This window comes from Strix aluco, chromosome 29 (genome assembly GCF_031877795.1).
Source record: "Strix aluco isolate bStrAlu1 chromosome 29, bStrAlu1.hap1, whole genome shotgun sequence".
NCBI classification, from domain to species: Eukaryota; Metazoa; Chordata; class Aves; order Strigiformes; family Strigidae; genus Strix; species Strix aluco.
The window spans coordinates 4756690-4784530 of record NC_133959.1 but is presented as its reverse complement, the minus strand read 5'-3'; the positions used below and the strand labels follow the sequence as shown (position 1 = coordinate 4784530).

The 27841-nt window shown below is 49.9% G+C and overlaps 1 protein-coding gene across 3 annotated transcripts; it reads right to left on the bottom strand.

Moving 5' to 3' along the window:
- Positions 1-341: 341 nt before the first annotated feature.
- Positions 342-26078, bottom strand: BTBD2 (BTB domain containing 2). 3 transcript variants are annotated; one of them, XR_012621096.1, is made up of 9 exons: positions 25480-26078; positions 17983-18102; positions 14528-14684; positions 10663-10768; positions 9662-9859; positions 6679-6827; positions 4853-4940; positions 3722-3868; positions 342-3157 (listed from the first exon to the last, which is right to left on the bottom strand). XR_012621096.1 is itself a non-coding variant. In XM_074808613.1 (9 exons), the coding sequence occupies exons 1-9, from the start codon at positions 26076-26078 to the stop codon at positions 2996-2998; spliced, it is 1770 nt and encodes a 589-aa protein (XP_074664714.1). In that variant the 3' UTR covers positions 342-2995. The 3 variants fall into 3 exon arrangements, 2 of the variants coding, with proteins under 2 accessions (XP_074664714.1, XP_074664715.1); XM_074808613.1 differs by having other exon boundaries at positions 6635-6827; XM_074808614.1 differs by lacking the exon at positions 9662-9859 and having other exon boundaries at positions 6635-6827.
- Positions 26079-27841: the final 1763 nt, after the last annotated feature.

The window sequence follows — 27841 nt, the reverse complement described above, 5'->3', positions numbered from 1 at the left end:
TAGTGTTTAATTGTCAAAAACCTTCAATCAAGGGTGAAGAAATTCAGTCGTCAGACGACAGGCTGAATCCACCACACACCGGGAGGGGATGACGCCCTCTCAGTGCCCTCCTGCCCCAGGGAAACCCCGATTCTGAAACAGCCTCGTTCCCTGGAGGGTTTGGGCTCCCCAAGCAGCACCTGCCCTTCCCTCGGGGCTCCCGAGGAGCCCGGCCCGCCGAGGGGGGAGTTGAGCATCTCACAGCCCTGGGGAGAAGGGCCGGGACCTGCTCAGCTCAGCCGCCCTCTGCCTTCCCCCTGACACACCAGCGGCTGTCAGCTCTCTTCAAATCATGGAGAAACTTTCGTAAAGACAACCTGAATGTCTTTATTGATTTCCTATTTACAAATCACAAAGCTGGCCAAAAGCAGAGTGTGAACACTGAACGAGAGCATCGGATACATTCATCGATATAGCGCTGGAGTCGAGACAGTCCCAGCTCTGCTCGGAAGGTGACGTGGTACAACAGAACGTCTCATACTTTTGGAAACAGGCAAGTCCAACAATGAATTACATTCATCTATCTACAAAAGCCAGAATTGCGTCAAACTGCATAAAAGCCATAAGAACAGAAGTTGCTCAGGTGTAGTTCAGAGTGTGAGTCCCCTCCCTCCCTGCCTGGACAAGCTCCCAGACCTACCTGGAGGGGTGAGGCAGGAAGGGTGGATTTGGGAGGAGATTCTGCAAAACACAACAGTAGTAAAACCAGATGCTTCCAGGGAAGAGCCAGCAAGGAGGCGCCTACCGCGGCTGAGCCAGGCCTTCGTCAGCCCCGCTCTTTCCATCGCCAGGGGCAGGGCTTTGCCTCTTCCCACTCCCAATTCTTCCCGCTATTGCCGCCGGTGCAGAGAGGCCCCGCGGTGCCGGCTCAGCAGCAGCCTCCCCCCGGGAGGGCGCCGGCCCCACGCAGTTCTTGGGGGGCAGGAGAGAAGCTCCCACAAGCTTTGGGAGGGGGCAGAGGCGGGAGCGGGAGCAGCCCCCCTGGCGGGAAGGAGCGTCCCCCACGTGAATCCATCTCACAACACTGCTTGCATTGCACAGAGTCAGGTTCAATAACTAAGTCATGGACCCATCTTTTTTTTTTTTTCTTTTTTCTTTTTTTTTTTTTTTCTTTTTTTCTTTTTTTAGTACTGGCCATATTAAAAACATCCTACCTTGAAGCAGGCTTACAATATACACATCTTACAACGTCTTCCTAGAGAACGTAACACACTATTGACATCTCTAATAGCTACTGGTTAGGAGGTGCAGGGGGTCCCTGACCCTGTTACTGCTGCGCGGGCGCTGAGGAGACCCCCGGGCAGCCCCAGCCCGAGGAAGCAGAAGGAGGTGATGTCACTCCCTGCGTGGAGCGACCACCCCCCGCACCAGCGAAGGACGACCAGGGTTCAACTTCCAGCAGCTGAAGGCGGCGGCAGCTGCTGCCCGGCGAGTTCCAACGGCTTCGCGTGCCTGGAGCGGAGCGGGAGGGTCGCAAAGGGGAACCTCGGCTTTGAGGCAGCACCAGCCCTGCCAGCGGGTCCCACGTAGACTTGGGAAGGTTTAATTACAGCTTCCTCTGCAGAGGAGGGGGAGGAGATACTTTTGTAGTCTTCCTCAGCGGGCAGCGAGCGCGCCTGGTGCAAGCCACCCACCTCCTCCCCGCGCTGGTAAAGCCGCTTCTGGGGAAAGCAACCGGCCCTGAACAGGTAAGAAGGGGCGTCTTCGAGATTACCGAGCTCGACGGCCCAAAGACAGGTGATATCTGCATCTTCCTCGTGTGCCTGCGTGAACAGGCAGACTGTGCAAACACATAACAGGCAAACAGAAAACCTTTTAATGTTTCCCTAAACTGTTTCACAAATCCTTGTCCAGCTGCTGCGTTCTCAGGTTGCCCATCGAGCCTCTCTCCCCGTTCCACAGCCGGTGCCGGAGCGGCCCAGGGCGGGTTAGCAATGCGCAGAAACGAACAGAAAATGCATTGAAACGTGCATGAAAACAGCAGCAATACACAGGAACTGGGGGGGGGGTGGGGGGCAGGCGAGGCAAGTTCCCTCGCTCGCTTCAACTGACAGACCCCGGCCTGATCTGCAGCGGATTCGATCAGCGCAGTAACGCCCGGTGTGGGCGCCCCAACGCCGCACGGGGCCTCGCCCAGCATCACCCGGCGTCCGAAACGCGCTGCGGGAGTTTGAAAGAAGCAGCCCCAGGCCCCGGCCTGCACCCAGGGGAGGAAAGAGCCTGCCCGGCTGGAGCCGCTGCCCCTTCCCGACGCCACAGGGGAGGTCAGTTCGCTGTCGCCAACCGCCCAAGGTAAAGGATTGTCACAAATTAGTGAGAAGAGCATGAAAACGCCGCAGTCTCTCCAGAGGCGCTCTAGTTTTGAGGTCTCCCTCAAGACCGTGTAGTGCTGAAACAGCAAAAGCCTCAGGGAAAAGGCCACTTTCCGTAACTTTTTGAAGGCGGCCGCGCGTGCCGTGGCTGGCGGGAGGGAAGGCGCCGGGCACGGGCTGGCCAAGCCCCGCCACTGCAGCGTGGCAAAGCGTCTGGCCTCGGCTGCTGAGCTAGAGCAGCAGAGGACGGGCCACACAGCCCCTGACTGGGTCTTTTTGCAGGATTATCTCCTCACAGCAAGTATAACCACAACCAGAGCCACTCGTTTCCATGCTTCTGACTGGTGGAAAAGCATCTACATTCATTACAGTCAAAAAAACGCATGTTGTTAGATAGGATTAATCAGTAAAGTGAAAAATGACTAGCCACAGACAACCTACAAATGATACTGGGGTACCAGTTAGTCTGGTACGTGATAGCAGCAGAATCACTAGCACAAGGCAAAACATGAGCTTTGAAATGATTTTACTGAGACCTTTGGCTAGTGTGGCTCCAATTGGTGTGGTCAAATTCAGCCAGAAATTTAGTTTGGAAGGTCACGGGGAAGAGAACAGAAGAGTCCAGAGCCAGCTCCGCAGCTGCACTATGTGTAGAAGATGATCTCTGGGATTTGTCCATCCTCCACAGAAGTGCCGTTGTTATTCCCAGCCGCGTAACAGAACGTAAAGCAGGTTTTGGCTCCCGTTGTTGGTGATTCGTGGATCACTTTGCGCAGTCCTTTGGTTCCATAGTGGGAATCTGGACCCTGCGATGGCCACAGAAGACAAGAACAGATCAAGACGGGGGCGCTGCTGCCCCGGCACACTCTGCGGGTTTGGCCTCACAGCCTGGCCTGAAGCAACGAGCTCTGGAGATCACAGAACCTCCCTTTGCTTTCTGGTTCTTGCACCTCAGGTATTTTGAGCAAAGTTCTCGTCTCTCTCAGAACTTAACACTACATTGAACCAGATCTCAACCGTTAAATATCAACTTTTTTAAGCCACTGCAGGCAGGCTCTGGATTACACGCCTGCAGAACTGACAGTTTATCTGTATACACAAAAAAAAAAAAAAAATCCCACCACTTCCTCACTAATGCAACCTGTTAATTACTGTACACTTGCAGGACAAGTTAAAAACCAACTCTGAACACTGGTGGTGAACGTGCTCGTTGCACCACCAGGTGCAGGACTACAGAGCAGACCTTTGAGATTATACTGGAGGCCTTGAAAAAGGCAGAGCAAGAACCACGCTGCACGGAAGGGACTAAAGCAGCCTGCTTTCACCTATCTTTATCGTGCCCCCCTACCCGTGCTGCCCCAGGACAGTACCTTTAGAGTAGCACACGCTGTATAGTTGACGTTGGGTAAAATCTCAACAGGCTCCTTGAACATGACCCGGAAAGTGTTTGATGATCCGTCACAGCTGAACCCCGTGTCGTTCTGCCCCAGGACCGTGTTACTGTCTGTGTGGATGATCTGCAAGACACGTGTTAGCTTGTAATCTGCACAGCTGGTTGAACGCTGCCCTGCACCGGCGCAGGTGTGTCCCCCCTGAACCGGACTCCACGGTTTGACCACCCCCTTGGGACTGCACTGTCCTGTCACTTACGTCCCTCCTCACTGCTGGGATCACACCGAGCAACGGTGGGCTTGGGCCCCAGCCCAAGATAATCCCTCCTTACCCTGAGGCCTGGCAGAGGACTGCAGGCCTTAGACCTTCACCTGCCTTTCTCCTCCAAGGGCTCAGGGGTACCAGCAGACCCTGACAGTGACAGACAAAGTGCTGACAGACCGTGCTGGTCACATCAGCCGTGCTGGGGTGACTTTCCCGGGGATGGATGTTCCCAAGTGATCCGGACTGGGGTTACGCACACCACACATCCAGAACAAGGCACATGAGATTTCCATACGCTGCCCCAGTCTTTGAACAAACCACAATGGACTTCAGACAACTGAGTCTCCCTCGGTCCTACTTGTCATCTCAAAGGGGACACTGACGACGTGAGGCCGCACATCGGCACTGCACAGGCCCAGCACAGACACTGCAACTGCTTTCTTCTCCTCCCTGACAAATCGCGGCTGCTCCACTGCATTCGTACAGCTCGGAGCAAAAGAGAGTCCAAGTGCTATTGCAGCACCCGCAGGGTGGGCCTGCTCAGTGTGGGAAAACACGCACAGCTTCTCCTCAAACTGCGTCACAACTCTGAGACGTATTTTCAGAGGCTGCGAGCAGACTTGGGGAGGTACCGCAGTGACGCAGGCAGCGAGAGGCTGCATCAAATCGAGAGCAATAATCCCTCTTATCCCCAGTGCCCCATCTGGCCCTCACTACATCTGCCAACCACCCTATCTAGGAAACAAATACAGTCCCTTTAACTTCGGATTTTGTTGCGTATACACTAAAATGTGTAAGTTAGTTCCTACAGCAGCAAATATTTTTAACATAGTAGAGAGAATTACCTGTATGTTTACTTGGTAATCCGTTGGCCCATGTATGGATCCGTATAATCCAAACCCAACTACAAATATCCTTTTGTTCACCGAGAACCTGCAGGAACAGATCAGGAAAGTCAGACCAAATTGCCACTCCTGTATTGTTTTAGTACAAGGATGATGCACAAGTATCTTCACTCACTTTAACCTTATACCTATGATTTAATCAAACATACTACAGTTTTAAGTGCAATTCTTACTAACAACTGAAATCCTTTACAGAAACTGTAATTTGTAAGCTTACACCTTTGTCTGTCCTGATGGGCCGGCAATAATTTTGTTTGCTCATGTAAAATACAAAACTGCACAATCCCATCACCAAACTTCAGAGTCCAGGCTCAGAAGGTGTTTTGAAGTTGTGGTACAACATCAGCATCCCAAAACACCAGGCAGGCAAAGGCAGGGTAGCGCAGAACAGTGCCCACCCTCAGGGCAGCAGTGGTCCTACCAGCCAGGTAACAGCAAAAACCACTTAAAGCATCATTAGATATTTCACTGCTGAGCACTGGAGGAGAATTGTTAACGTGCTTCTGAGCATTTGCTGCATATAGCTGCGCTCAAGGGTTACGCAAGAGTAGAAACTAAGACTCAATAGCTCCTGAACGCAGGAAAGGGAAGGATATTCACCCCACTGCCCCACTACAGCTCCACCTCCTCAGGTAGCAGAAAGCCTCAGCGCCTGCCAAACTGCCGATGTAATTTCTCCACCCACCCACCCACCAACTCTTTCACTCCTGCGTGTTTCAAGAACAAACACCCGCGGCAGGCTAGAAGCCACTGCTCTGCAACCAGCATAAAATATTTAGTGTTGAAACTGCACACAAGCTATGCTGAAGACTGATGCTGATGCTGCCACCAGCTGAACTGAAAGTCAAATACAAGCTCCAAAAGGTCTCAGAGTTAGATCTGAGAGCAGAAAGTGTTTGGAGCTTGCAGCTCTTCCAGTTACAACCTGCTGTAAGGGGCTGAATGCACCAGAAGATCCAAGCGACAGCTCTACTGATACGCAAGAGAACTGTCGACAAAAAGGCTTAAAAATTTTAAAAAACTATATTAATGTGAGTTCTCCTTCTCCCTAAGACCAAGATGAATCAGGAAATAATCAAGGCTTTCTGATCACCTCCTGTCTTGTTGCTCTAATTGCTTGGCCACACAAGGCTTGCAAACCACCATTTGGCACGCCATGCTCCACGTCTCTCACCACGACTGACCTTTGCTGTTTCTCTACAAGCTTGGGTCTAAACAAACTAGATACTAGCAGAAAAGCAGGCGCAGCAAGCGTTTTATCCTCGTGCCTCCCTGAAATAGGCAAAGGGCTTCACCAAGCCACATTTACACTTAGAACAGAGCAGGGAACCAACCTGATGGAGCACTGGTGAGCTGACACACCCAGGCACAGGAGGAAGCCATGAGCTGCCTGGTGACTCCAACTGCTACGTGCCTGTACAGCTGCAGGAAACCACTTGAAAAGGGGAGAAATAATCCCCCAAGAGGCCTGTGCCAGAGGGCCACATCTGCTGGAAACCTTTGCCAGTGCAGAAGCAAAGTGGCAGCCTGCAGCTGCACACGCAGGTTAACGCATCAGGCGATGCTTTTGCTCTGCAAATCGCTTTCCCTTCAGCGTTTGCGCCGGGGTTTATGTGGTGGAAGTCAGGGTTTAGCACATAACCCTGCGGGTTTAGGTCTAGAGTAGGCTCAAAGCTCAGTAAACACGAATCTATCAGCAGCAGAATTAGCAGAGAAGCTGACCTTATCCTGTCACTAGTCCCACTGTACCCCCAGCGGCTCTCCACCTGCTGGAAACGGCTGATGCTGCACTCCTTCCCCCGCAGGCAGCACCGCGGTCTGTCGATGAATTCCACCCGTGGCTTCGGGTTCACCGTGAAGTGGAGGAACAGGCTCACCACTTCCCGGTCCGTGAGGATCCCCGACTGCGCCGGCCCTGCAGAGGAGCACGAAAGCAGCGACGCCGTCAGCCTTCGGAAACCAGAAGGGATCTTTTGGGGATTTACATGGGGAGGCAAACTTGACTTGCAGCTCGGCGTGGGCCAAACCCACATCACAGAGGGGATGTCGCTGGTGTGTCAGGAAGTTAAACCCCAGACAGAAATGTGCTGCCTTTTATCTGCACGCCAGTCACGGGCTGCAGAGCCTCCGCACGGAGCACGGCCGTGAAGCGGCGATTAAGCGCGCAGCTCTGCAGAGCCGACCTGCGTTCGGCTAACAGGACTGGTTTAAAAACCTAAAACATGCAGCTAATCCTTCCCCCACTCCCTCAGGAGATGGTAATACCGGTAAGAGACAGGGATTTTCATACATCTACACCGGTATTTTGTAACATGACTGTTAAGACATCACAAAAGCCCATGAGGGGTAGTGGGAGGGAATGTCACCTGGTTACCATCGACTCAGACAGTACAGGACTATTTTTCAGTCAAGACAAAGGTGGTTCAGCTCGTGCCCTGCTTTGATTCCCCCCTTCCCTTGGGTTTGTTTGGGGTTTTTTAATACTTTTATTGTAGTACCTAGGGAAAAAAGCTAGCAATTCTAGCAAGTGTTGAAACACGTTCTCATCTTTTCTCCAGTAACTAGAGGTTTTTTCCCAAAGTGATGCTAAACTTTGGAAACTACTTTGAGTGCTTTCAAAAGTGGAACTGGGTAAAAATTAGTCTTTTAGCATAAGGGTCAAAAGCTGCTCTGCACTTCTGTTTGCAAGAGGCTTTTAACAGAAACAAGACTAGTGCACACTGGAGAAACAATGGCATTAAGTGCTCTTTAATGTGGGAAGCCAATGCTTAGCTACTTGTTGGTCCATAATGACTTGTAGTTGGTTAAATTCAGCACAAAGTTACACAGACATAACGTGGTCTGAGGCCGCAATAGGTAGGGAGGAAAGAATTTAAGGAAGTTGACTGTTAACAGATAAATGAGCTTGTGGATACTTTGCTCAGCAGAAATCAGCCGTCATTTATCGTGTCTAAACTTATCCTGTGTTGCTGCAATTCAATTCTCAAATGTTTCAAATTACTTGCTCTAAGGGAAGGAGTGACACATTTGCCAGTTAAAACATCTTCATGCAAAACTCCATGTTTGATACCAGATTATACAATAAACTGGTGAAACCACTGCCTGTAAAAAAATATATTTTTTTTTTTTTGGGAGAAGGGCAGAGGGGAGTGGTTTCCTTCTCCTACCTCTGCTGTGATCACCAAAGAAATCAGAGTCACTCAGAAACTCAGCAAAAGGACAAAGCTGAAGCAATTCCAAGGTAGTCCCTTGTTTAAGGAACAGCTGACCAGCACAGCCTCTCAGGTTTGGGGTTTCTTTTGTTCATCTTTTAGATTAAACTGGATGGAGAAAACTTAAGAGTTGCTCTCAAAGCAAGAAGACTAACCAAAGAGGCAAGTCGAACAGGCAGTTGTGACAGACAGTAGGGGGAGAGGCATCGACATTCCCAGCTCAAAGGCTGCAACCTAAATATGCCAGAATTAACACATTCCTCCCAGTGAGATAGAACGATATAGTAGCTGAAGGAAGGGTTGAAAGAAACAGGATCTACAGAAAAACGCAAAGCTTGGTATGCACAGACTACTCTGATGGCTGTAACTATCCAGGAGGACGCTCTCTCCCACCAAGCTGGCCCGTGAGCCCGTGCCCTGCTGCACGGCCGCTCTTGGGCACGGCACACGCCGAGGAACAGAGCGCGCCGTGTTTTCATCTGGTGCCAACGCAAAGGGAAGTTACCCAGTTCCATGAGCGGACCTCTGCCTCCCTGAGCAAGCCCTTGCTAAAGAGATTCACGTCCCTAAGACCACATCGCAGCTGTCACAGGCAGAACAGAAAGCGGGTACTAAGTTTTAAGCACAGGTTTACTTCTTACTTGTACCCCTCTTCATCTCGAAATATGTACACTGACTGTCGATAAGCTGACGCCATCTCTGCCTCGAGAAGTGATTTGCAAAGGAAGTGGTGTCAGTGACCCTTTTTGCTTCTTTGTACACATAACTGCAGCCTAAAACGAGTTTCAGTTTTGAAAATGGCTCCACCGTGTCTTTTAGCATGAAAAACTATTTAAGCCAATTGCCAGTTTGCAATCCCTGGAGAATCACCAGAGTATGAACTCAAAGACAACAGGCAATGAAAACAAAACAAAAAAAATCTTTAGTCAAAACTGTTAAATGATTTAGACATCTTTGTAGATCAAGATCTGAACATAAACTTGAAAAAAGCTTTGAGGCAGACTAAACAACACCAGCCCTTCAGCTCAAAACACGTTTTGAAAGTTTTTTCTGGTATGGGGCTCTGCTCTGAAGGGCATCAGCAAGACACAGCCAACACCACCACTGGATTACAGGCGGCAGCAAATAGAGGATGGGGAGAAACATCCTCATTTCTCTTTCGGAGCAGGCTACAATCAACACCAATTATTTACGTAGTTGAAGCACTTAGAACGGGAAGATGCGACCCCCCGTTTGGATCTTTACTCTCAGCTGAATGAGAAAGTAACCACCCAAACATACTGGGAGTACAAACAGTCAGCTTTGATCCAGCTTGCTCCTACCTGATGGAGCACTGTAGTCTTTAAAACAAGAGTGAACGATCATGGATGAAAATAGCATTTACACAGCAGATTTTGTTGATCAGTGGGGACGAGGAATAATCTCAAATTTAAATTACTACAGAAAACACAGAGAAAATCCATTTTCATGTACTTGATCCTCTGTAGTTCAGAGAAAGGAAAGACCAGGGTTGCCAGAAACGCCTTTGTTCAGTTACCTGCTGCAAACTCCTCAATAGTCATCAATGGGAAGCGGATAAGAGAAAGCGCTTTGCCCAGTACTTTCCGCTTGTTCTCTGGAATCACCTGAAGTTGCTGCCGTTGACACTCAGCCTCTGACCAGCGAACCACTGCATTAAACAAACGAACCTCCCGGATCCCCAGGGTATCCCTCTCCAGCACCGCAACCAGGGTGTCTGCAAGGCAGGATAGATAGTGACAACTTTAGGCACTAACCCAAATCACCCAACTTCACCTAGCCAGAAGTACCCTATGTACAGCCAAGGTAAGTAAAAGAGAAGCAATTAAAAAAACAGCATCTCCCAAAAGTGCTGCCTGCAGCCTCTGAGGAAGATACATCTGCATACTCCATAAGCAAGTAACTCACTGGAGCCGCAAACGGTGCCCAATTAATTGGCACGTTAATGGAAGTGCAGTAGAATGAATTGCAACTTACTTGACGTCAAATTTGGATGAAGCAAGCAGCATGAAAGCCAGAAGGTTACCCGTGCCTTACCTCCACAGTCCATCTCATTAGAAGAAGGTTAAAGTCTGAATTTTAATGTTTATTAACTGTGCCCAGCAAGTTTGGAAACTGCATACGATTAATTAAAATAGCCAGTTCTTGCTTCCAAAAACGCAACACCTTTTTAACTCCAAAACCTGACAAAGACTCAGGGAACAATGCCAACTCCACATAAGAAGGCAAGTTACACCCACCCAAAACCTGCCAACATCAACAGGGGAAACGGGCTTTGTATCATGCCCAGAAAACTCAAGTTGCACCAAAGTAAGCAGATTCCAGGCTATTTCTGCAAGCAAGCATGCTCTTTTGCAAACGCCTTGTCTCTAGCCACTTAGTGCCAGAGACTGTTCGCTCGACAGATCGCTCCAGAACAGCAAAGCCACGGAAGAGAAGTGCCAAGTATTAACCTGTAATAACTGTAGGGGCTAGCTTGTTATGAAAGCATAGAGAGAGGGAGGAGGGGAAAAAGCTTACCCAGATCAATGTCTGTAAACCCCTCCGCATTGATGGCATCTGATGTGTTCTTGTCGATGTTCTCTAGGCAAAGGCTGGCCAGCTGAGGCTCATCAAAAAGTCTTGCCTAGTAACAAAGCAGCACTCGTTAACAGAAAAGGTATTTTAAAGTTTACACTAAGTAAGGACCCCCCCTTCTCCCCCAGAGCCCATCTTCATTAGCAATACTACGCCTGACTGCATCATGAATTCACTGGGCTGCAGCAGGCTTTCACAAGCAGTTAAGCATGACAAGGCAAACACTAGAAAAATCTGCATTTGGCATCAGTTCTGGTTTAGCTGTGCATGTCTTCAGGCACGTCTTTGTTTTAACATCACATCAGTTAACGTGGCTACAGTGCTTTCTAGCGCCATACTGACCGTGCCAGCTGAGCACGGGTAATTTTTACTATATCATTTTTATATTTAGAAGAAAGCTTTGCCCGGTGACTCCAGGCCTGCTCGCTCTAGGAATACGCAGAGGCAGCTTATCCTCTAAGAACAGTCACACTGATCTCATGTATTAGCAAAAACACCTTAGCAGGCACACTGCTTGCATCTCAGGGAGATGTGCAAAATCCTGCGGGGTTTGCAGCCTGCTTAGTGCATTTGCATGTTTTGCACAGAAACAGCTACTCTAATCTAGTTACCTTAAAGAATTCCCCCCAAAATAGGTTATTATTCCAAATGAAGCCTGCACACAGCTTGGAGAGTGGCTCAGAATCTCCCTGCCCAACTTAAGGGCAGTCTCATAATGATTTCACTACCACTTCAGATCCCCCTGGACCGCCAAGACATGAGCAGAAATGAGGTGGGAACACACAAAAGTCACTAAGATGACCTCTTATTCCCAGTGCTTTGGTTTTGCTATTTAGGAAAGAACTGCCCTAACATCAGGCCTAACATTAGCACAAGAGTACGCTGGGACTTAAGTGACTGCCACAGGTAAAGTTTAAAAATTGTGCTTTGGGCTGGGAATTCAGTCACCCACGGAGGCTGGCACTGTTGAGCATCTTCTGCTTCACCCTTGCTCGTGGGCTGTAGAGCTCAGCAAGGCCAACCTTCGACGCTGAGACCTCAAGTGCAGAGAGCTGAAACAACTCTCCATTTTCTCAGGGACCAGAGAAGCTTCAGCAGTCGTCACCTCCTCCTGGGGCTGGAGGACTGCCAGTGCCTTACACTCTTGGCATCCAAGAGCTGCGACTGACTCAGACTTTACTACTGTAGTGGCTCTCTTTTGACACGTGAAGGACTTACATTGCACTTGTGGAGTTCTCCCCCACAGCAGCTTTAGGCAAGCTATTATTCCCTTGCTGATCAAAGTGACATTTGCATGTACATCTGGCATGAAAGAGGATCACGGTTCACTATGAGGTGCAATCAATTAGGAGAGAGCTTTTGTCACTGATATTTCTGCCAGAGATTAGCAGTTACTTGAAATGCTGTCAATGACACAGTTTCTGGACCAGCAGGATTCAGCAATGACATATGCAAAGGAGGTTTGGGGCCTTACGACCTTCGGTCCACAATCTTAAGCCTGTTGGGAAATGGTTTATACAAGATGCATCTCAGGTCTGTAACTGACTGTACAAATTGTCAATTTGTTGCAGTAGAAGCAGAAAACAGAGGCCGATTTTCACACTGAAGGACCAGAACCGAGAGCATTTTGAGAACAGATCCAATTAAGTGAGGTGCCTCGTGCAGCCAGTCATTGAGATACAGATATGCCTCTCAAAGAACACCAGCCTCTAACATTTTAGAGACTCGATATACTGCAACAGTGAACATAAACTAGATACGTATCACCACTGATAATAAATCATAATGGATAAGCCATAAACAAAAGGAACCAGGAAGGCCTGACTCCATCTGGCATTTCAGCTGCCCCAGTGCAGCTGCCAGAGTGCCAGGCAGTGTGTTGGTTTTGATATCTGAAAAATTAGGACACCTTCCTGTTTTGTCAAAGAAGGACCTTTGTGACTTGTAAGGAAGTCACCACGAACCTAAATGTTACCTTGCCAAAGCTGTGAAGTCAGGCTGCAGAGACTTAGCATGCCACAAAAATCCCTGCAAGAAGAATGCCACCAAAAAGCTGACACCTCTAATCCTCATGAGGTGATGGCTGGCGTAAGATGCCTCTTCAACACTGCAGCCTACGGGAAAGATCTCTTCTGAGCTCTTGGATAACAGCTCCTGATCTTTCAGATTGCAGGCTGCTGAACAAAAAGAACGGGAGAGCTGCAGCCAAAGAGTTACAATTGTCCTGCCACACATCAGATGGGTGTGGAGATTTGGTTACCATCACCCAAGTAAGAATCTTTAAGTCCTGAATCTTCCCCAGGGAAGTGCAGCGTGGTTCCCCCCATGTCTCAGAGGCTGCCTCGCCCCTGCATGGCATGTGGAAAAGAGCCAAGTTACAAAGAGGATGTGTAAAGAGGGACATGGTACTTTGCAGCAATAGCTGAATCCTAGCAGAGAAGAGCGTCTGCAACAGCAGTGTAACGTGGAACTACTTTGAGAACTTGATCCAAATCTTTAAACTCAAATAAACCCCCAGCCTAATCACAGCAAACAGGCAAAAAGCTCAGCAGCGACTGCTTTAGGCCAACACTGCTTTAGGGCAACACTGCTTCAACTTCTGCGAAAACTGCGGGTGTAGACACTGTCACCGGTGCAGTAACTACAGTCACAGCCTGTACTCCTGACAAGGAGGACTAAAGCCAGCAGGCAGATACACTGGGCAAGACGGAACAACGCCTCAGAGCCAGACCACCTTAGTGCACTGGTCCCCAGGTCAGGGCAGCTGTGAAAACTCCCCTGCAAGGTTTAACATGAGAAGTCACGACAGCTTTCCCAGCGGGCTGATCAGAAATACTCCTCCAGAGCTAGTTCCCTAAAGGAAAGAAACTCGCACACACAATGCCTGTTTCTTGTCCCTGCATGACCCAGAACAGGGTGTCCCCAGCACTGCTACAGACACTGCAACACACAGGTGACAGCACTGTGGAAGTCACTGACATGTCATCAGCTGTCAGCAGAGAGGGTGGCAGGAACCAGAAAGAAAAGATGGGGCTAGGAAATGGGAAGGATAGCGATGCTAACTTAATCAACCCGCATGCAAAGTCTGATCTTCTCCAAAATAAGCAGAAGTTGTAAACACTGTCTTCTAGTTTGCTGCTTAGAAGAGTCAAATGGAAGATGGAGGAGTCCCAACCCTCACAGAGCAGATCAGAGGGGCACAAGGATGGGCCACCGGCCTCACAGGGTCAAGAAACAAAGCTGCACTGAAACTCCAGGTTTATGTGCCTTTAGTACAGTGGGAGGGTGAGCTGAAACAGGCTGAGGAAGAGATCACTTTGTTCCTCTCCTAGGAAAATAAACCAAAGCACTCATGAAAAGGTTGCATTTTCTTTCACCCCCATTTCAGGGAAGCTATTGCAAAAAAGCCCTTCAAAGAGTGTCTGACTAGCTAGGTGCAGCAGGCTTTGAACAGAGAAAGCTTATTACACCACCACTCAATCTGAACACACAAAAATCCTTTCATTTCACTTTTCTTCTTGGAAGATGAAATTTTTCCACCCTGTTAATTTCTTCCCCAGCTTCCTGGAAGGAATCACCTGCCACAAAGAAAGAGAGAGCAGATCTGACACAGCAGCAGCATTTGCTGTATTCCATTGTTCTTTGTAAGATCCTGCTCATCAGCACTAGACTGCTGTAAGGAAGAATTCAAAATGACACAGAACTGCTCCATTTTGGATAATCAACTCTGTAACACTCCGAAAGCTGCTGTTTTCCTACTGTGATGGACCCCGCTCAAGGTACTTAATGCGAATGACTGCAAACTCACCTGCGTTAACAGCATGAACGCGTTGTCCGCTCGGAGGTTTTTTTTAAGAAACTCCACACAATGAGCTTCAAGGGCTGGAACAGCATATTTTTTAGCTGTGTAAAGTGTTGTCATAACAGTCTCCGGTCCAATCTGAACTTCGTCTGAATAAAGAAATCTGAAAACACGCAAGCAAACATTGCTCTGGTGAAGCCAATAAGGTAACTGGGTAAAAACCCTTGCAATTCATAAAAAACACGTTTGTGCTTCTGCCCATCATCCTGGCCCTGCTTCCTATACTTGGAAGGGTTTTCTATCCTTTCCACTGACTCTGCTTTACCAAGCAGCTTTTTTTTTTTTTTTTTTTAAATACACACTCTTTACAGTATAACTTTAAATGAAATAGCTGGGCTATCTGCTGAAACACCTCGAACTGCCTAGCACCCCATAACCTGTGAGCTGTTTAGCCTGCCACTTAGGCCTAGCATATCCCTTAAAATTAATGCTTTTGGCTGTTCAATTAGACTAAAGAAGGACAAAAATTCAATCCTGCCTATTTCAGAAGAGAAGCTCCATTTTACATACCAATTCAAAACTGATCAGCAGCACTCACACACATCCACTGCAGATGAGGTATTTTATCCATACCTGACTTTCCCCTCGTCTCTTCATTTTATACACTGAACTGTTTCATTTCATCACACAGATGTTAAAGTACAGCACACAATGTAACTTCAGCATAAAGCAAGAGTTAATTGCAATGAAAAACAAGGACTGCCATGCTGCTAGCAAAGCATCAGCCTTCACTGTTAGGTCAAAACAAGGAAGTACATTCATACTGCATGGAAAAACAAAGGTCTTCATAGGAAGCCTGACTGAGCCTCCTCCTACCCAAGCATGCTGATTAGAGACAACAGGAACTGCCAGGCTGAGTTCAGTAAAACCAGTTACACGCTTGATGTTAGTCCTAATCCCATGCAGAGTTTTTGTTTACTGTTTTTCCTTTAACCAGACGGGCATTTGCCAGTCAAGATCTGAAAGGCACGAAGCACGGAGGTGTAACATTAAGTGTGTTAACTGTGCTCGGTGTTCCTATTCCACGGGATATTTTGGATACTCCAGAATTTCTCCTGCGTTTCTCTGACGGGGGCACAGCAACACGTCGTGCGGCCGCTGTTCCTGGAGGCTTCACGCAGCAGCAGGGCTCTTCCTGGGGGATGCCAGGCAGTGTCCCCGTCCGGAGGGACTTGCTGCAGAGCAGCACTGGAGCTCCTGGTCCTCCAGCTAGAGAGGGCCAGGATGCAATCCAGGGAAGCATAAACAGGGGGATTCAGAGGAAGGGAAGCGCTCTCATTGCTGTTGAAAGCAGGCTTTTGTGCTGCTCTAGAGCATCTGTTAATAACAGCATCAAGCCACCGGCTCATGAATGCATTTTGCACACATCCCTTCACCAGTCCTATTTTCACTAAGTAATCCTTTTTATTACAAGATTAAAAGATCACAGTTGCTCTAAAAACAACTAGTTTATTTACTGCAATGTTAGTATTTATTTTTACTACAGTCCAAACAGTGTGTGCTAAAAGGGATAACAAGAGAGGCTCAAACTGTGAAAAAGTGTGGTATCAATTGAAAAGAAGATTTAGATTATAAACCCAGACAATCAAAATGTTCTTTGGGTTACTATGAAAATAATAATAAAAAAAGGTTCTCTTACGCAATTACAGCAGACCTATTAAAGGCCACTAGTCCACAAACACAGTCTAGTGCCCAGAAGGGACCTTCTGCTGAACATTCAGGATGGGCACTTTGTCCCTTGATAAGCTCCTGATCCTCCAGCATTAGGTCATGGTTTGGCCCAAGTCCAGAGACACATGTAAGGATCAGCTGCGATTTCAGATCAGTGTTTGGAGGGACCGGTTTCACTCTAGGAAGGTTCATACCATGTACTTGGTAAGCTTCCCACTGGAGTGCAGCACCCAAACTTCCTTTGGCACAGTTAAGCTCTGAGCATTTTAAAAGTGACAGTTCAATTCTAGATGTAAGCACCTAAGGTATCACTGGACCATGTGCACAGCTACTGCAGCATAACTGCAAGCTTTAGAGGCACCATGATCATCCACACACAATTTCTCCTATATAAAACATTTCTGTTGAAATCCACCCAGATTCATCACTTCAGTCTTTTCAGATGATAGTTCTCTTCCAAGATCGTATTTTATACAAGTGCTGAAATCTTAGCACTGGCAGGGAAACATGACTTTGCCTACAATTGACTCAATATTTTAGCCTCACTAAGTTTTAAAGATAGATACTAGCTCTGCACTCCAGATCTACCTGGCTGACAGAGTCATACGCCAATTAGAGGGATTCCCCATGTGCCGGAGTCTGGTTTAAAATGAGCCAAAGGGGAGGGGGCTAGGGGCTCCCTGTTATTTCTGGCCTTTCATTCTAGCAATGACCAATTTTAAAATCTTCTAAGGTAGCAGTGTCATAACCAAAGCACTTTTTGAAGGTAAAGCAAAAAGTGTGCCAAAGCTATATATAGTCATTGTTCCCAGTAGGAAGCAAGCGGGGAACATGTCAAGAGCACAGGACTGGAAACCCCTGGAAGTAGGTTACAGAAATCCTATAGAAACGGGACAATGACTTTTCAGCACACATTCAGGATTGCTGCTGGATGTTATACAGCACCAGCCGAGCTTAAAGAAATCAGTGAATAGGATGTTACAGCCCCTTCCTCCTCCTTCCCCCCCCACATATGCAGATCTAAAACACACGCTGTAAATGTAAATTCAAACCCAGCTCTCCAAAAGAGGAATAAAACACGCACAAGGGGAGATACCACACAGAATGGCTGACACTGATTTCATAGCCTTGCTTACCTGTTACAACTTGCTCGTTTGCCCATAACCTAAACGAGCTCCAAGTATTTGTAACTTACAGAGCTTTAAGAGGATTACTTTTCCCCACTTCTCTCAAATAACGTTTGGATCAGATCAAACCAATTCACAAATGAGAATTTGTGAGACAATGTCTGAACAGGCGGGTAGCAGCTTAACTACAAGGGCCAGCACATGCACTTACTCCAGTTGCTAACCAGAACGCCTCCCTGTTGCTGCATTTCTGCGGTGTAACTACATATAACTACACCTTTACAAAATTATAAACTATCCAGTTTAGTTTTGGCCCATAGTGCAGATCATCAGCAGCAGGGCATACTGATTTAAGTATTGCTAAACCAAAACGTGAAGCAAGTCAGACATTTTTGTGCAGTAGCTACACTAGACTTTTACCCAGGAAAAGAGGGATTTAACACCAGAATTTAAATGCCCTTGAAAGATCAACTAAGAGACATTTTATTTAGAAACTTAATGATTTCCACGCTACAAAATGGTTTGCTGCTTTCATTAAAAATATCCTTCTCTACAATAAATCTGTTTGTGTTCCAGTTACACTGTACATCAGAAGAAGCTTACTTCAGCAGAGCTAGGAAGGCAGCAGGCTCCACATCAGGCAGCTCAATCTCTGTAGAAGTTGTGGCCATTCCACCATTAAACATCGCATCGAAGACTGCGCTGCCCACGGCCAGCACAAACCTAACATTAAAAAACAAACAAAGAAAAAAAACCCTTATGTTAAACCATATTCACTTTCAAAAAAAAATCCCAGGCTAGTTGCTATTCCCCAAGGCCACCCCCAGGGAAAGCAAATCCTTCCTAATGTTAAAGCAGAAATGTTTTGCAACAGAAGGGAGTGTCAGGCTTTCTCTTCGTTTACTGCAGTAACACCAAAGTTGCAAGCAACTTCATTTTGAGCCCTGTCCCAGTATACAACACAGTAATGGTTCCCCAAAGACAAAATTTTGTGCATCATGGAACAGCCTACACGTGGCTGCTTTGCAAAGTCCTCGTAGGAGCCCACGGACCATTCATGAGGTTGGGAAGCTAAGAAACAACGAAGTTAAGGAATTCGAGCTCTTCCAGTGAGCAGAGCCCAAGTCTTGGTGCAATTCCCCACAGTCACATACTGAAAACACGAAAAACTTGGCACTACACACTACCCATCCTCCTCCCTTCTCCCCAGCCGCCAGGAAGACATCCCTGGTGACAGCAGAGCACGCTCACGCACATGCAAATTGCACCCGCAGCATCACCGGGAGCTGCGGCACCAGCACCTCCTGCAGCACCCAGCACGGGAGCTGCCTTCCCCGGGCACGCTGCTGTCTCCTTCCACGCAAAACCTGCTTCGGGCTTAGCCTAGAAGAGAAAACCTCACTCAAAGCAAACTAGTACCGTTAGGTGCACACAAACCCTCTTCGCGCTGCTGTGAGTTTATGTGGTAATTAACGGCGACAGACATGTTATCAGCCCTAAGGAATTCAAGCAAGAGTTCCCACAAACCAGGTTTGAGACCGAAAATCATATTCCAGCGCTCCCATGTAAACAAGATGATTTCCCTCACTGATAAACACCAACTCCTATTTTAGGAGGAGGCACAGACCTGGGCTGCTGGGAGGCCTGTGTATGTGTAAGCTGCTGTACCTGCCTTCTGCCTTAGAAAAGCCATTTTGAGAACTTTCATTGTTTGAAAATGCAGAGATGAGTTTTTCCCAGGAAAGCAATCTTGTTCCTGGTGTCTGCAATCAAGCAGCTCCTTGAAGTTAAATACAGCACAGGCCATGAAGGTCACAGCTCAGCAGCGTGAGGAAGCAGAGGAGACCAGGCTGCAGAAGCTGGAAAATTCAGGGGCTCTTGCTGCCGCAGAGTTTGACGCACACTTTGACAGAGAAGTATCAAGAAGTGCTGGCAGAAAACTGTACAGCACAGAGAAGGCCTGAGACAGAAACCCCAAGGAAAGCCCATCACTAAAGGGGAATTTCAGTTAGATTTTGCTGCAGTAGGAAATGACACAGGAGCCTTCTTTTTCTTTTCCTTTTAAACAAAATTTTTCATTTTTTCGCTTTTCACTCCCCTCCCATCCAGAGGAGGCCTTCCACAGACACAATAGAGCAAAGCGGCGGGGACGTGCCAGGCTCGTCTGCCGTGACGGACCGTTTGGCTGACAAGCGGGGTTGTATTGTTTCTGATCGGTTAAGAGGGCTAGGGACAAACCACAGCGGTTACAAAAAAAGTACCCACATGCATATTTCTATCAAACAATTCTGAAGAAAAATGTCAAGAACAAATAAAAAAACCTTGTTCACAATACTAGAATTGCCAGATGAAACAAAAATTCTTGTTCTTACAAAGGCAGCGATGGTGGCGAGACAATCACAGGCATTATTTGCTACTAAAAATTAACGTACATTAATTGCACTCTAAAATCTTCGTTCTCACAGCCAGCACGCCATACATCCTCAATGAGCAGTTTTCAGAAGCTATTCGAAAAGGGCATTCGTTTAAAAAAACCTCTCAAAGTTTTGCTTCAATTTCACTGACAAGTCAGCCTGATTTTTTTTAAACTGCTGAACCCTAAAGGGATCCCAGTAGGTGCCAGAGATACAGAGGAGTCCCGACTTTTAAGCTCCCTTAAAATGTTAAGAGAACACAAATAATGTAAGAAAATCCCCCTCTCTTCATGGTGTCTTCTTATTCTTACTAAAGATTCTCCAGGAAAAGCAGGGATGTGCACCATTTCTCCTGCACAGTCCAACAGTCTTCCCCAGCCCCAAGGTCTGCAGAAGGAAGAGATGGTGTTTGCTTCAGATGGCAGAAACACAACTATTAAGCCAAACTGGCAGAGTAATAGGGCTTACTTTGGTTTTCCCCTCCTGTTTTCCAAAGCACTGTAACAACCAGTGCACAGCGAGCCTCTCTCCTAACCCCAGGGAGCACTGCCCGATGCAAATGAACAACTCTCAAAAGGGAAATGCAGGTACCCTAAATAACCCACCTTTGTCAGAGGAAGAATTCAAACAAAGGGTTATTTTTAAATAACGGCATGGTGACCAAACCAAAGTGGACTACTGAAAGGATGCAGGAAATGATCAGAAGCAGAGCAAAAGAACTAAGAAAGCAACACTTGATTTCTTATCATTCCCTCTGCGTGTGTAAGAATCACAGTAAACTGACTTTCAACACTAAGAGTCACAGGAACTTCCATGAGGTTAGTAATTTGATTTGTCTTCACAAGGATCCAAAGTTGACTCTGAAAGCTTTTGAAGGCCTGCAAGAAAAGAGGGCAGCCACAGCTTCTCTGGGCAACCTGTGCCAGGGCCTCACCACCCTCACAGCAAAGAATTTCTTCCTTATATCTTAATCTAAATCTCCCCTCTTTCAGTTTAAAACCATTACCCCTTGTCCTATCCCTACACACCCTGATCAAGAGTCCCTCCCCCCTTTCCTGTAGCCCCTTTCAGTCCTGGGAGGCCGCTCTAAGGTCTCCCCAGAGCCTTCTCTTCTCCAGCTGAACCCCCCCAACTCTCTCAGCCTGTCCTCACAGGGGGGTGCTCCAGCCCCTGAGCATCTTCATGGCCTCCTCCGGCCCCGCTTGAGCAGGTCCGTGTCCTTCTGATGATGGTGCCCCCAGAGCTGGACCCAGCACTGCAGGGGGGTCTCATGAGAGTGGAGTAGAGGGGGAGAATCCCCCCCCTCACCCTGCTGGCCACACTGCTCTGGATGCAGCCCAGGACACTGCGAGTAACCAAAACAGGTAGTTTTCCACCCACCAACATCCCCAAGTCCTTCTCCTCAGGGCTGCTCTCCATCCCCTCCTCGCCCAGCCTGGATCTGTGCTTGGGATTGCCCCGACCCATGGGCAGGACCTTGCACTTGGCCTTGTTGACTTTCATGAGGATTGCACAGACCCACCTCTCCAGCCTGTCCAGGTCCCTCTCGATGGCACATCCCTTCCCTCCAGCATGTCACTGCCCCACACAGCTTGGTGTCATCAGTGAACTCACTGAGGGTGCCTCGATCCCACTGTCCGTGACGCCAACAAAGATGTTAAACAGCACTGGTCCCAACCCCAACTCCTGAGGATGCCACTCGTCACCGCTCCGCACTTGGACATCGAGCTGCTGACCGCAACTCTTTGAGTGCGACCATCCAGCCAATTCCTTATCCACCGAGCGGTCCATCCGTCAAATCCACACCTCTCCAATTCAGAGACAAGGATGTCGTGCGGGACAGTGTCAAATGCTTTGCACGAGTCAAGGCAGATGACTTCAGTTGCTCTTCTCTTATCCACCAACACTGTAACCCTGTCGTAGAAAGCCACCAAATCTGTCAGGCACAATTTACCCATAGTGAAGCCACGGTGGCTGTCACCAACAACCTCCTTATTTTCCCTTTACCCTAGCACAGTTTCCAGGAGGATCCACTTCATGATCCTGCTGGGCACAGAGGTGAGACTGGCTGGCCTGTAATTCCCAGGTCTTCTTTTTTTCCCTTTTTAAAAACAGAGGTTACATTTCCCCTTTTCCAGTCAGCGGGAACTTCACCACACTGATGCGTTGCTTCCTACCCACTGATTTTCACGGCTTCCTTGTTCACCTTGGCATCTCCACCTGTCATCTGGTTTAATTTGTACACCCAACAGTCCTGCTCCCTTTCTAGGTACTAAAACCACTCGAGAACCACAAGTATCCCCCCACTGCACACCTCCTCCATCCGCTCCACTGTGGAGAAATCTTAAAATATCTATTCCAGAAGAGCTGGCACAGGAACAGACCAACACGTGACGTGCTGGAGCTCAGTGAAACCGTAGGTGACAAGAAGCTAATAACAATGATTGTTTGCTTGCTGCATCCTTCCATGCAAGGACCAGAGACACCAGGTGAAACAAGGCAGGTTCAAAAACCCCCAGGAGAAGCCCTTCACAAGCAGCCTCAGGAGTGGAGCGCTGGGACATCTCAGCACCCAGCGATGCAGGTACTACAAGTTAATATGCCTCCAAAAAGGATGAGCTCAGAAGAGAGATGCCTGAAAACAGCAGCCAAAAACTTACTCAGACTGTCCCCAAGCTGCAGATCTCCCAGGCTGGAGTATACACAGGGGTGTCATCACCACACACTTGCCCTGTTCCCTTCTGGGCCATGTTTTCTGGCCAATTAACAAGCTTAATTATCACACCCAGGCAGCTCCTGGCCGATGAGGTTTAGACATTTCTAATCTCACTGATGTTGTGCTCATTTGAAGCAGATCTAGAAAAAGGGAAAAAAACCACCTTCCCTCTTACTGCTGGGCCTAATCAACACATTGACCTTGGACACATCAGCATCATGAGAGTCTGCGCCGTCCAGCATTTGTTAGCCTTGACATAAAAAAAACTTAAGGCTGTTCCATGTTCTTCATGGCTGATTCAGCAGCAAGAGGGAACGAGGCTCAAGGCTCAAGAGATCACGCTCGCTCCAGGGTGCACAAGCAACTTCTGCAGGGCCTGGAGCCTCCTGAAGGTGGAAAATGTCTGATCTTCTCAGGGCTGCAGGTGCTTCACGGGACAGATGCTTGGACAGATGAACCTTCAGTGCAACCCAGCACAGCCACTTATGTCATTTATCTACAAACAGGGCTTTCACACACAAAATGAGTGTTTGCTCTTAGTTGCTATGTGAGATACCTATTGTCTGCTTCTATGGCTTTATACGAACTGCTGAACTTGTCAGACTCTTAGAAACGCACCTGAACCCACAGCTGTGTCACTCAGAAACCTCCTCCCTGTACCACCACCACCACCACGTGTGGACGACATCGCTCGGCACGTATGCCATTTCAGTACCTCAGCCTCCAAACACACCACCTCTGCTCCACTCCTTCCTGGAGGAGCCAGGCCGGGGAGCAGCTGCACCCTCACCTCCAGCTCCCGCAGGACTGCGACTCTCAGAGCAGTTGGGCTCACCAGTTTGCTGCCAAAACTGGCAATTTCTAACTCACCACGCAGCCATTTCAAAGATGACACGTGCAGACCACTCCTCAAGGCACCACTAACTGCCATCCAAGAACCTTATTTAGAATATGCTCCTACTGCAGCCACACTTCATACCTGGCCCAGTCTGAAAATTAACACAATAAAACCAGGCTGTACAAATACTTACCTATTAACTGTGTGCTATTTCAGACACCTAGCATCAAAATACGAACATCTGCTCTTGGTCACTGAAACAATACAGTGCTGCTCAGATTAAATTCATGGTTGCTTTGCAACTCAATTCCAGCGCAGAGTATCTTCTGCTGTCAGGCTGCTGTGGGAGAACTGATCACAGAAGGGGTCTGGGTGGTGTTATTTTAAGCTCTCTGTTTCTGAAATAACCACGGTACTTCATGAATCATCAGGATATCCCAACTGTAATATCATACAGGCAAGTTTTACTAAAATCTATATAATCCGTAAGCGGGATGTCACAGCATGACACACTCTATTCTATCTTTACCACCCAGAGCACCAGATGGATTTCAGAGCAATTAAGCAGCATCTCACTTTGGGGCTATTTTTTTTTTTTAAGCTTCATTTATTTCTGGGCTGAACATTGCCCCTCCCCACCTAGCAAGCCTAGCTCTCAGGACAGGAGCAAGCTTATTCAGATACTAATTAAGCTTCAAATTATAAAAGAGCAGAACTGACACTTCAAACGCTCAAACCAGCCTAGAACAAGCGTGTTTTATTCAGAAAGCAAGAGAAAAAGGGAAATCTGAAGTGGAAACCCAGGAACGCAAGCACTTACAAGAAGAGGGACAGTATGAAATAGTTTGAAGCAAGGGTCCCTTTGCCAAGCACCACTTCTAAGTACACCGATAAGCCTTCCCCCACCCCCAATTAAAGCAGGTCCCGTCTTTGAGCAAAAGGCTCTTGCATTTGCTGTTGGTACCGCCGAGCAGCCTGGGAGGCACTGCACAGAGTGGTGGGGGGTGAGTGGCACACCTCAATTCACCGGAGCTGCCCCAAGAAGCAGCTGAACGTCAATCAGTCACACTGAGGTTTGCGTTACGCCTGGTGGAGGCAATTCCCAGCTTCTCAGCAACTGAGCAGCTTGGAGCTGCAAACTCTTAAATGGCAGCTCGGCCTTAAATGTTAACCTCGACTGGTTACCTCACGACCAGATGTCATTCTCTATACAGCTCTTCAGAATCGCGGGGTTTGTTTTATAACAGTGGATTATCCCCAAAAATATAGGGCTTCAGAAAAAAAATCAATAAAGGTTATTTTTAAAAGAAAATGTGGTAGAAATTTGGTTTTGCAAATCATTGCTCTTTCCTTTCCATCCCCAACACTCTCACTGATCCCTATTTCTGTCAGCAGAGATCAGGCACTCCTCTCCTCCACTACCCACAAAACCAAGGATTGCTTCCAAGCAAGATCCAAGGATTTGGGTTTTTTCCCCACTGTGCTTGCCCCAGTTGCACCCACCCTCCAGGGAAAACACTCGGCCAAAGGCTGGACCCCATCACCTGGGCTGGTGACTGTAAAAAGAAACACGACGTAGATCCGAGGGCTGTGAGAGAGATTTTTGGCGACTGCGACTGACCGCGCCGAGGGGCAAAGTCGCCTCCCAACGTGTCAAAGCCCAAACCGGGGGGACCCACGCTCCGGAACCCGGTGCTGCCCGGTTGGCTCCATCCCGCTGGGGTGGCCGAGGCCGGAGTGGGGCTGGGCCTCACCGAGGCCGCTGCATCCCCCCGAGCTCGGCAGCTCCCGACAGTGGATAAAACGCGGGGTGAAGTTACCCGACCCCCCCTTTCTCCTTTCATGAGGGAGGTGCAAAAGTGCCCCCCCCCCCCCCCACTGGCGCCCCGAGGGTGCAGGGCACCCCCAGACACCCCACAGCAAAACCCGCACCCAGCCCACGGCCTGTCCCGAGGCCCAGGACCCCCCAGCGCCTCGCAGGGCCCCCAGCAGGGCCTACGGGCCACCCCCCACGGCCCGGCCAGGCCGCCGCGGGTCCCGGGGCAGCCCCACGGTGCCCTGCAGCCCACCTCGGGCAGCCGCCTCCCCGCGTGTGGGGCTCCCCACGCACCCCCCCACCCCGCGGGGCCCACCTGTGCGCCGGGATGCGCTGCGAGCCGCGGCCCTTCCCCACCAGGAAGTGCACGTCGCTGAGCACCTCGTTGTTGAAGAGGAAGGCGAAGCGCTCCTGCACCGTCGGCTTCGTCGCCTGCCAGTTATAGACCGGCTCCCGCTGCAGCGCTCCGCCGGGGCCGCCCGCCCCCCCGGCGGCCCCCGCCGCCCCCGCAGCCGCCGCCGCCGCCGCCGGGCCCCCCGCGCCGCCGCCGCTCGCCGCCGGGTTGGCAGCGCCGCACTGGTTGTAGGTGAGGCCGGGAGGCGACGGGGGGGCGCCGTTGGTGCAGGCGGCGGCGGCGGCACCGTTGCCCGGCGGCGGCGGCGGCGGCTGCGGGCAGGAGGAGGAGAGGCCCCCGGGGCCCCCGCCGCTCCCACCGGCCGCCATCTTGTGCGGCGGAGGCGCAGGAGCGGGCGGCGCGGGGCGGCGCTGCAGCAGCACCAGCACCAGGAGCGGCGGGCGGGACACGGCGGCGGGCGGGAGGGGGGCGGCGATGGCGATGGCGGCGGCAGGGCGGGCGGCGCCGCGGCGGGCGCGGGCGCTGGTGCTGATGCAGAGAGCCGGGCAGCAGCGGCGCATGGGGCACGGCGCGGCGCCGCCGCCGGCCGGGCCAGGGGGGAGCGGCGGCCGCGGGGCGGGGAGAGGGCGTGGGGCGGCGGGCGGGAGCGGGCGGGCGGGGCCGCGCCGGGCCGGGCCGGGCAGGCCCGGGGAGCGGGGCCGTCCCTGAGCGGGTTGAGGGGCGAGCCCTGAGGGGAAAGAGGGGCCGTCTCTGAGGAGCATGAAGGGGCGATCCCCGAGGGGCAGTTTGGGGGGATGAGGGGTGATCCCTGAGGGGAAAGAGGGGCCATCTCTGAGGGGCGATCCCTGAGGGGGAGTGATGGGGTGATCCCTAATGGGGCGATCCCTGAGGAGGATGAGGGGTGATCCCTGAGGGGCAGTTTTGGGGGACAGTCCCCTGAGGAACAGGGGTGGTGGGGCAAGGGGAGCAATCCCTGAGGGGCAGTTTTGGGGGATGAGGGGGCCATCCCGTGAGGGGGGTCATTCTGGAGAGGATGAGGCGTTGAGAGGCCCACAGAGAGTAGTTTGTGGAGGGATGAGGAATGGGGGGGCAGTTCATGGTGGGGAGGTTGGGAGTTACGGGGCTGAAGGGGATCAGTGCTGGGGGGTGAGGAGCAAGGAAGGTTTGGGCCATGGAAGGGGGCAGTCGGGGAGGGGGGAGGTGAATGGGGGGCAGCCCTGGTGGGGGAGGCAGAAGCAGGGTCACTCCCTTCCCGCTCTCACAAACCAGCCTTTCCTCTAAAGCAGAGACCCGAGCCTACGCCATCCCCAAGACACCCTGATTTTCACCCAGCAATTCCTAAAAATAATTAGCTCGGAGTGACGGGCCGCCGCTGCTGACACTGGGCCTGGAGCAGCATGTTACCAGGAGCACTGCGGGTATTACCCTGCACGGACCAGGAGCCACAGCTCTGCTCAGGGACAGGCTGATCCGCGCTGGCCTGATCCCTCACCTGCTCCTGCGCCGCTGCCACCGAGATCCTGCGAGATCTGCTCAGCAGAACGGTGCGCTGGCCAGCGGGTCCCCACCGGTGACCATCTCACCAGCCAGCGTGAGGTGGAAAATAGTGGGGGGGGGTGGGAGGAGCCTGAAAAGCAGAAGCTTAATTAAGAGGCTGTGCCACTGCCTCACTGTGATCTCAGTAACTGAGCCACTAAAGTTTTATTCTTCACAGGGTAATTACATTCCCCCTTTCGCTGTTACCCATCCTCTGATCTGTGTTCATCTCTTGGAGGTGCACGCACACGCATTCGGGAGCAAACGTGTGCTCCTTGATTTGACATGTTCAACGAGGAGATGTCCCGTCTGCCCCTTCTATTCTCCGTGCCTTTGTGTCACAGTTTCTGTAATACACAGAGCTGTGCTATTTATATTGATTCAAAGCTTCCAGACCCTTGTATAGCTCAGGGATCTCACCAATTAACCACGACAGCCAGACGCTGCCGTGGCACATCGCAGCGGTGTTGTTACTCCACTAATTTTGACCGAAAGCTTCTGACCTGGTTTTGTATCATGTTATCAAATGCCTCCTCCTGCTGCCTTACGTGCCGGCAGGTTTCTGCTGCATTTTTTAAAGCTGTGTTACACTTCACGTGGCCGAGTTTGGGGAACTCCTGTAGCCACAGCTATGCCAGGGTTCAGAGCTGGCCGTCCTAATAGTCCCCTCTGGCATCTGGCCTGTGCCTGCAGGAATGAGTAGGAGCCTTTAGAGGAACAGTTCTTTTTCCTGTTAAATCTTTCTTTTATTAATAATAAGCATTAAATGCAGACATCATCTCTTTTA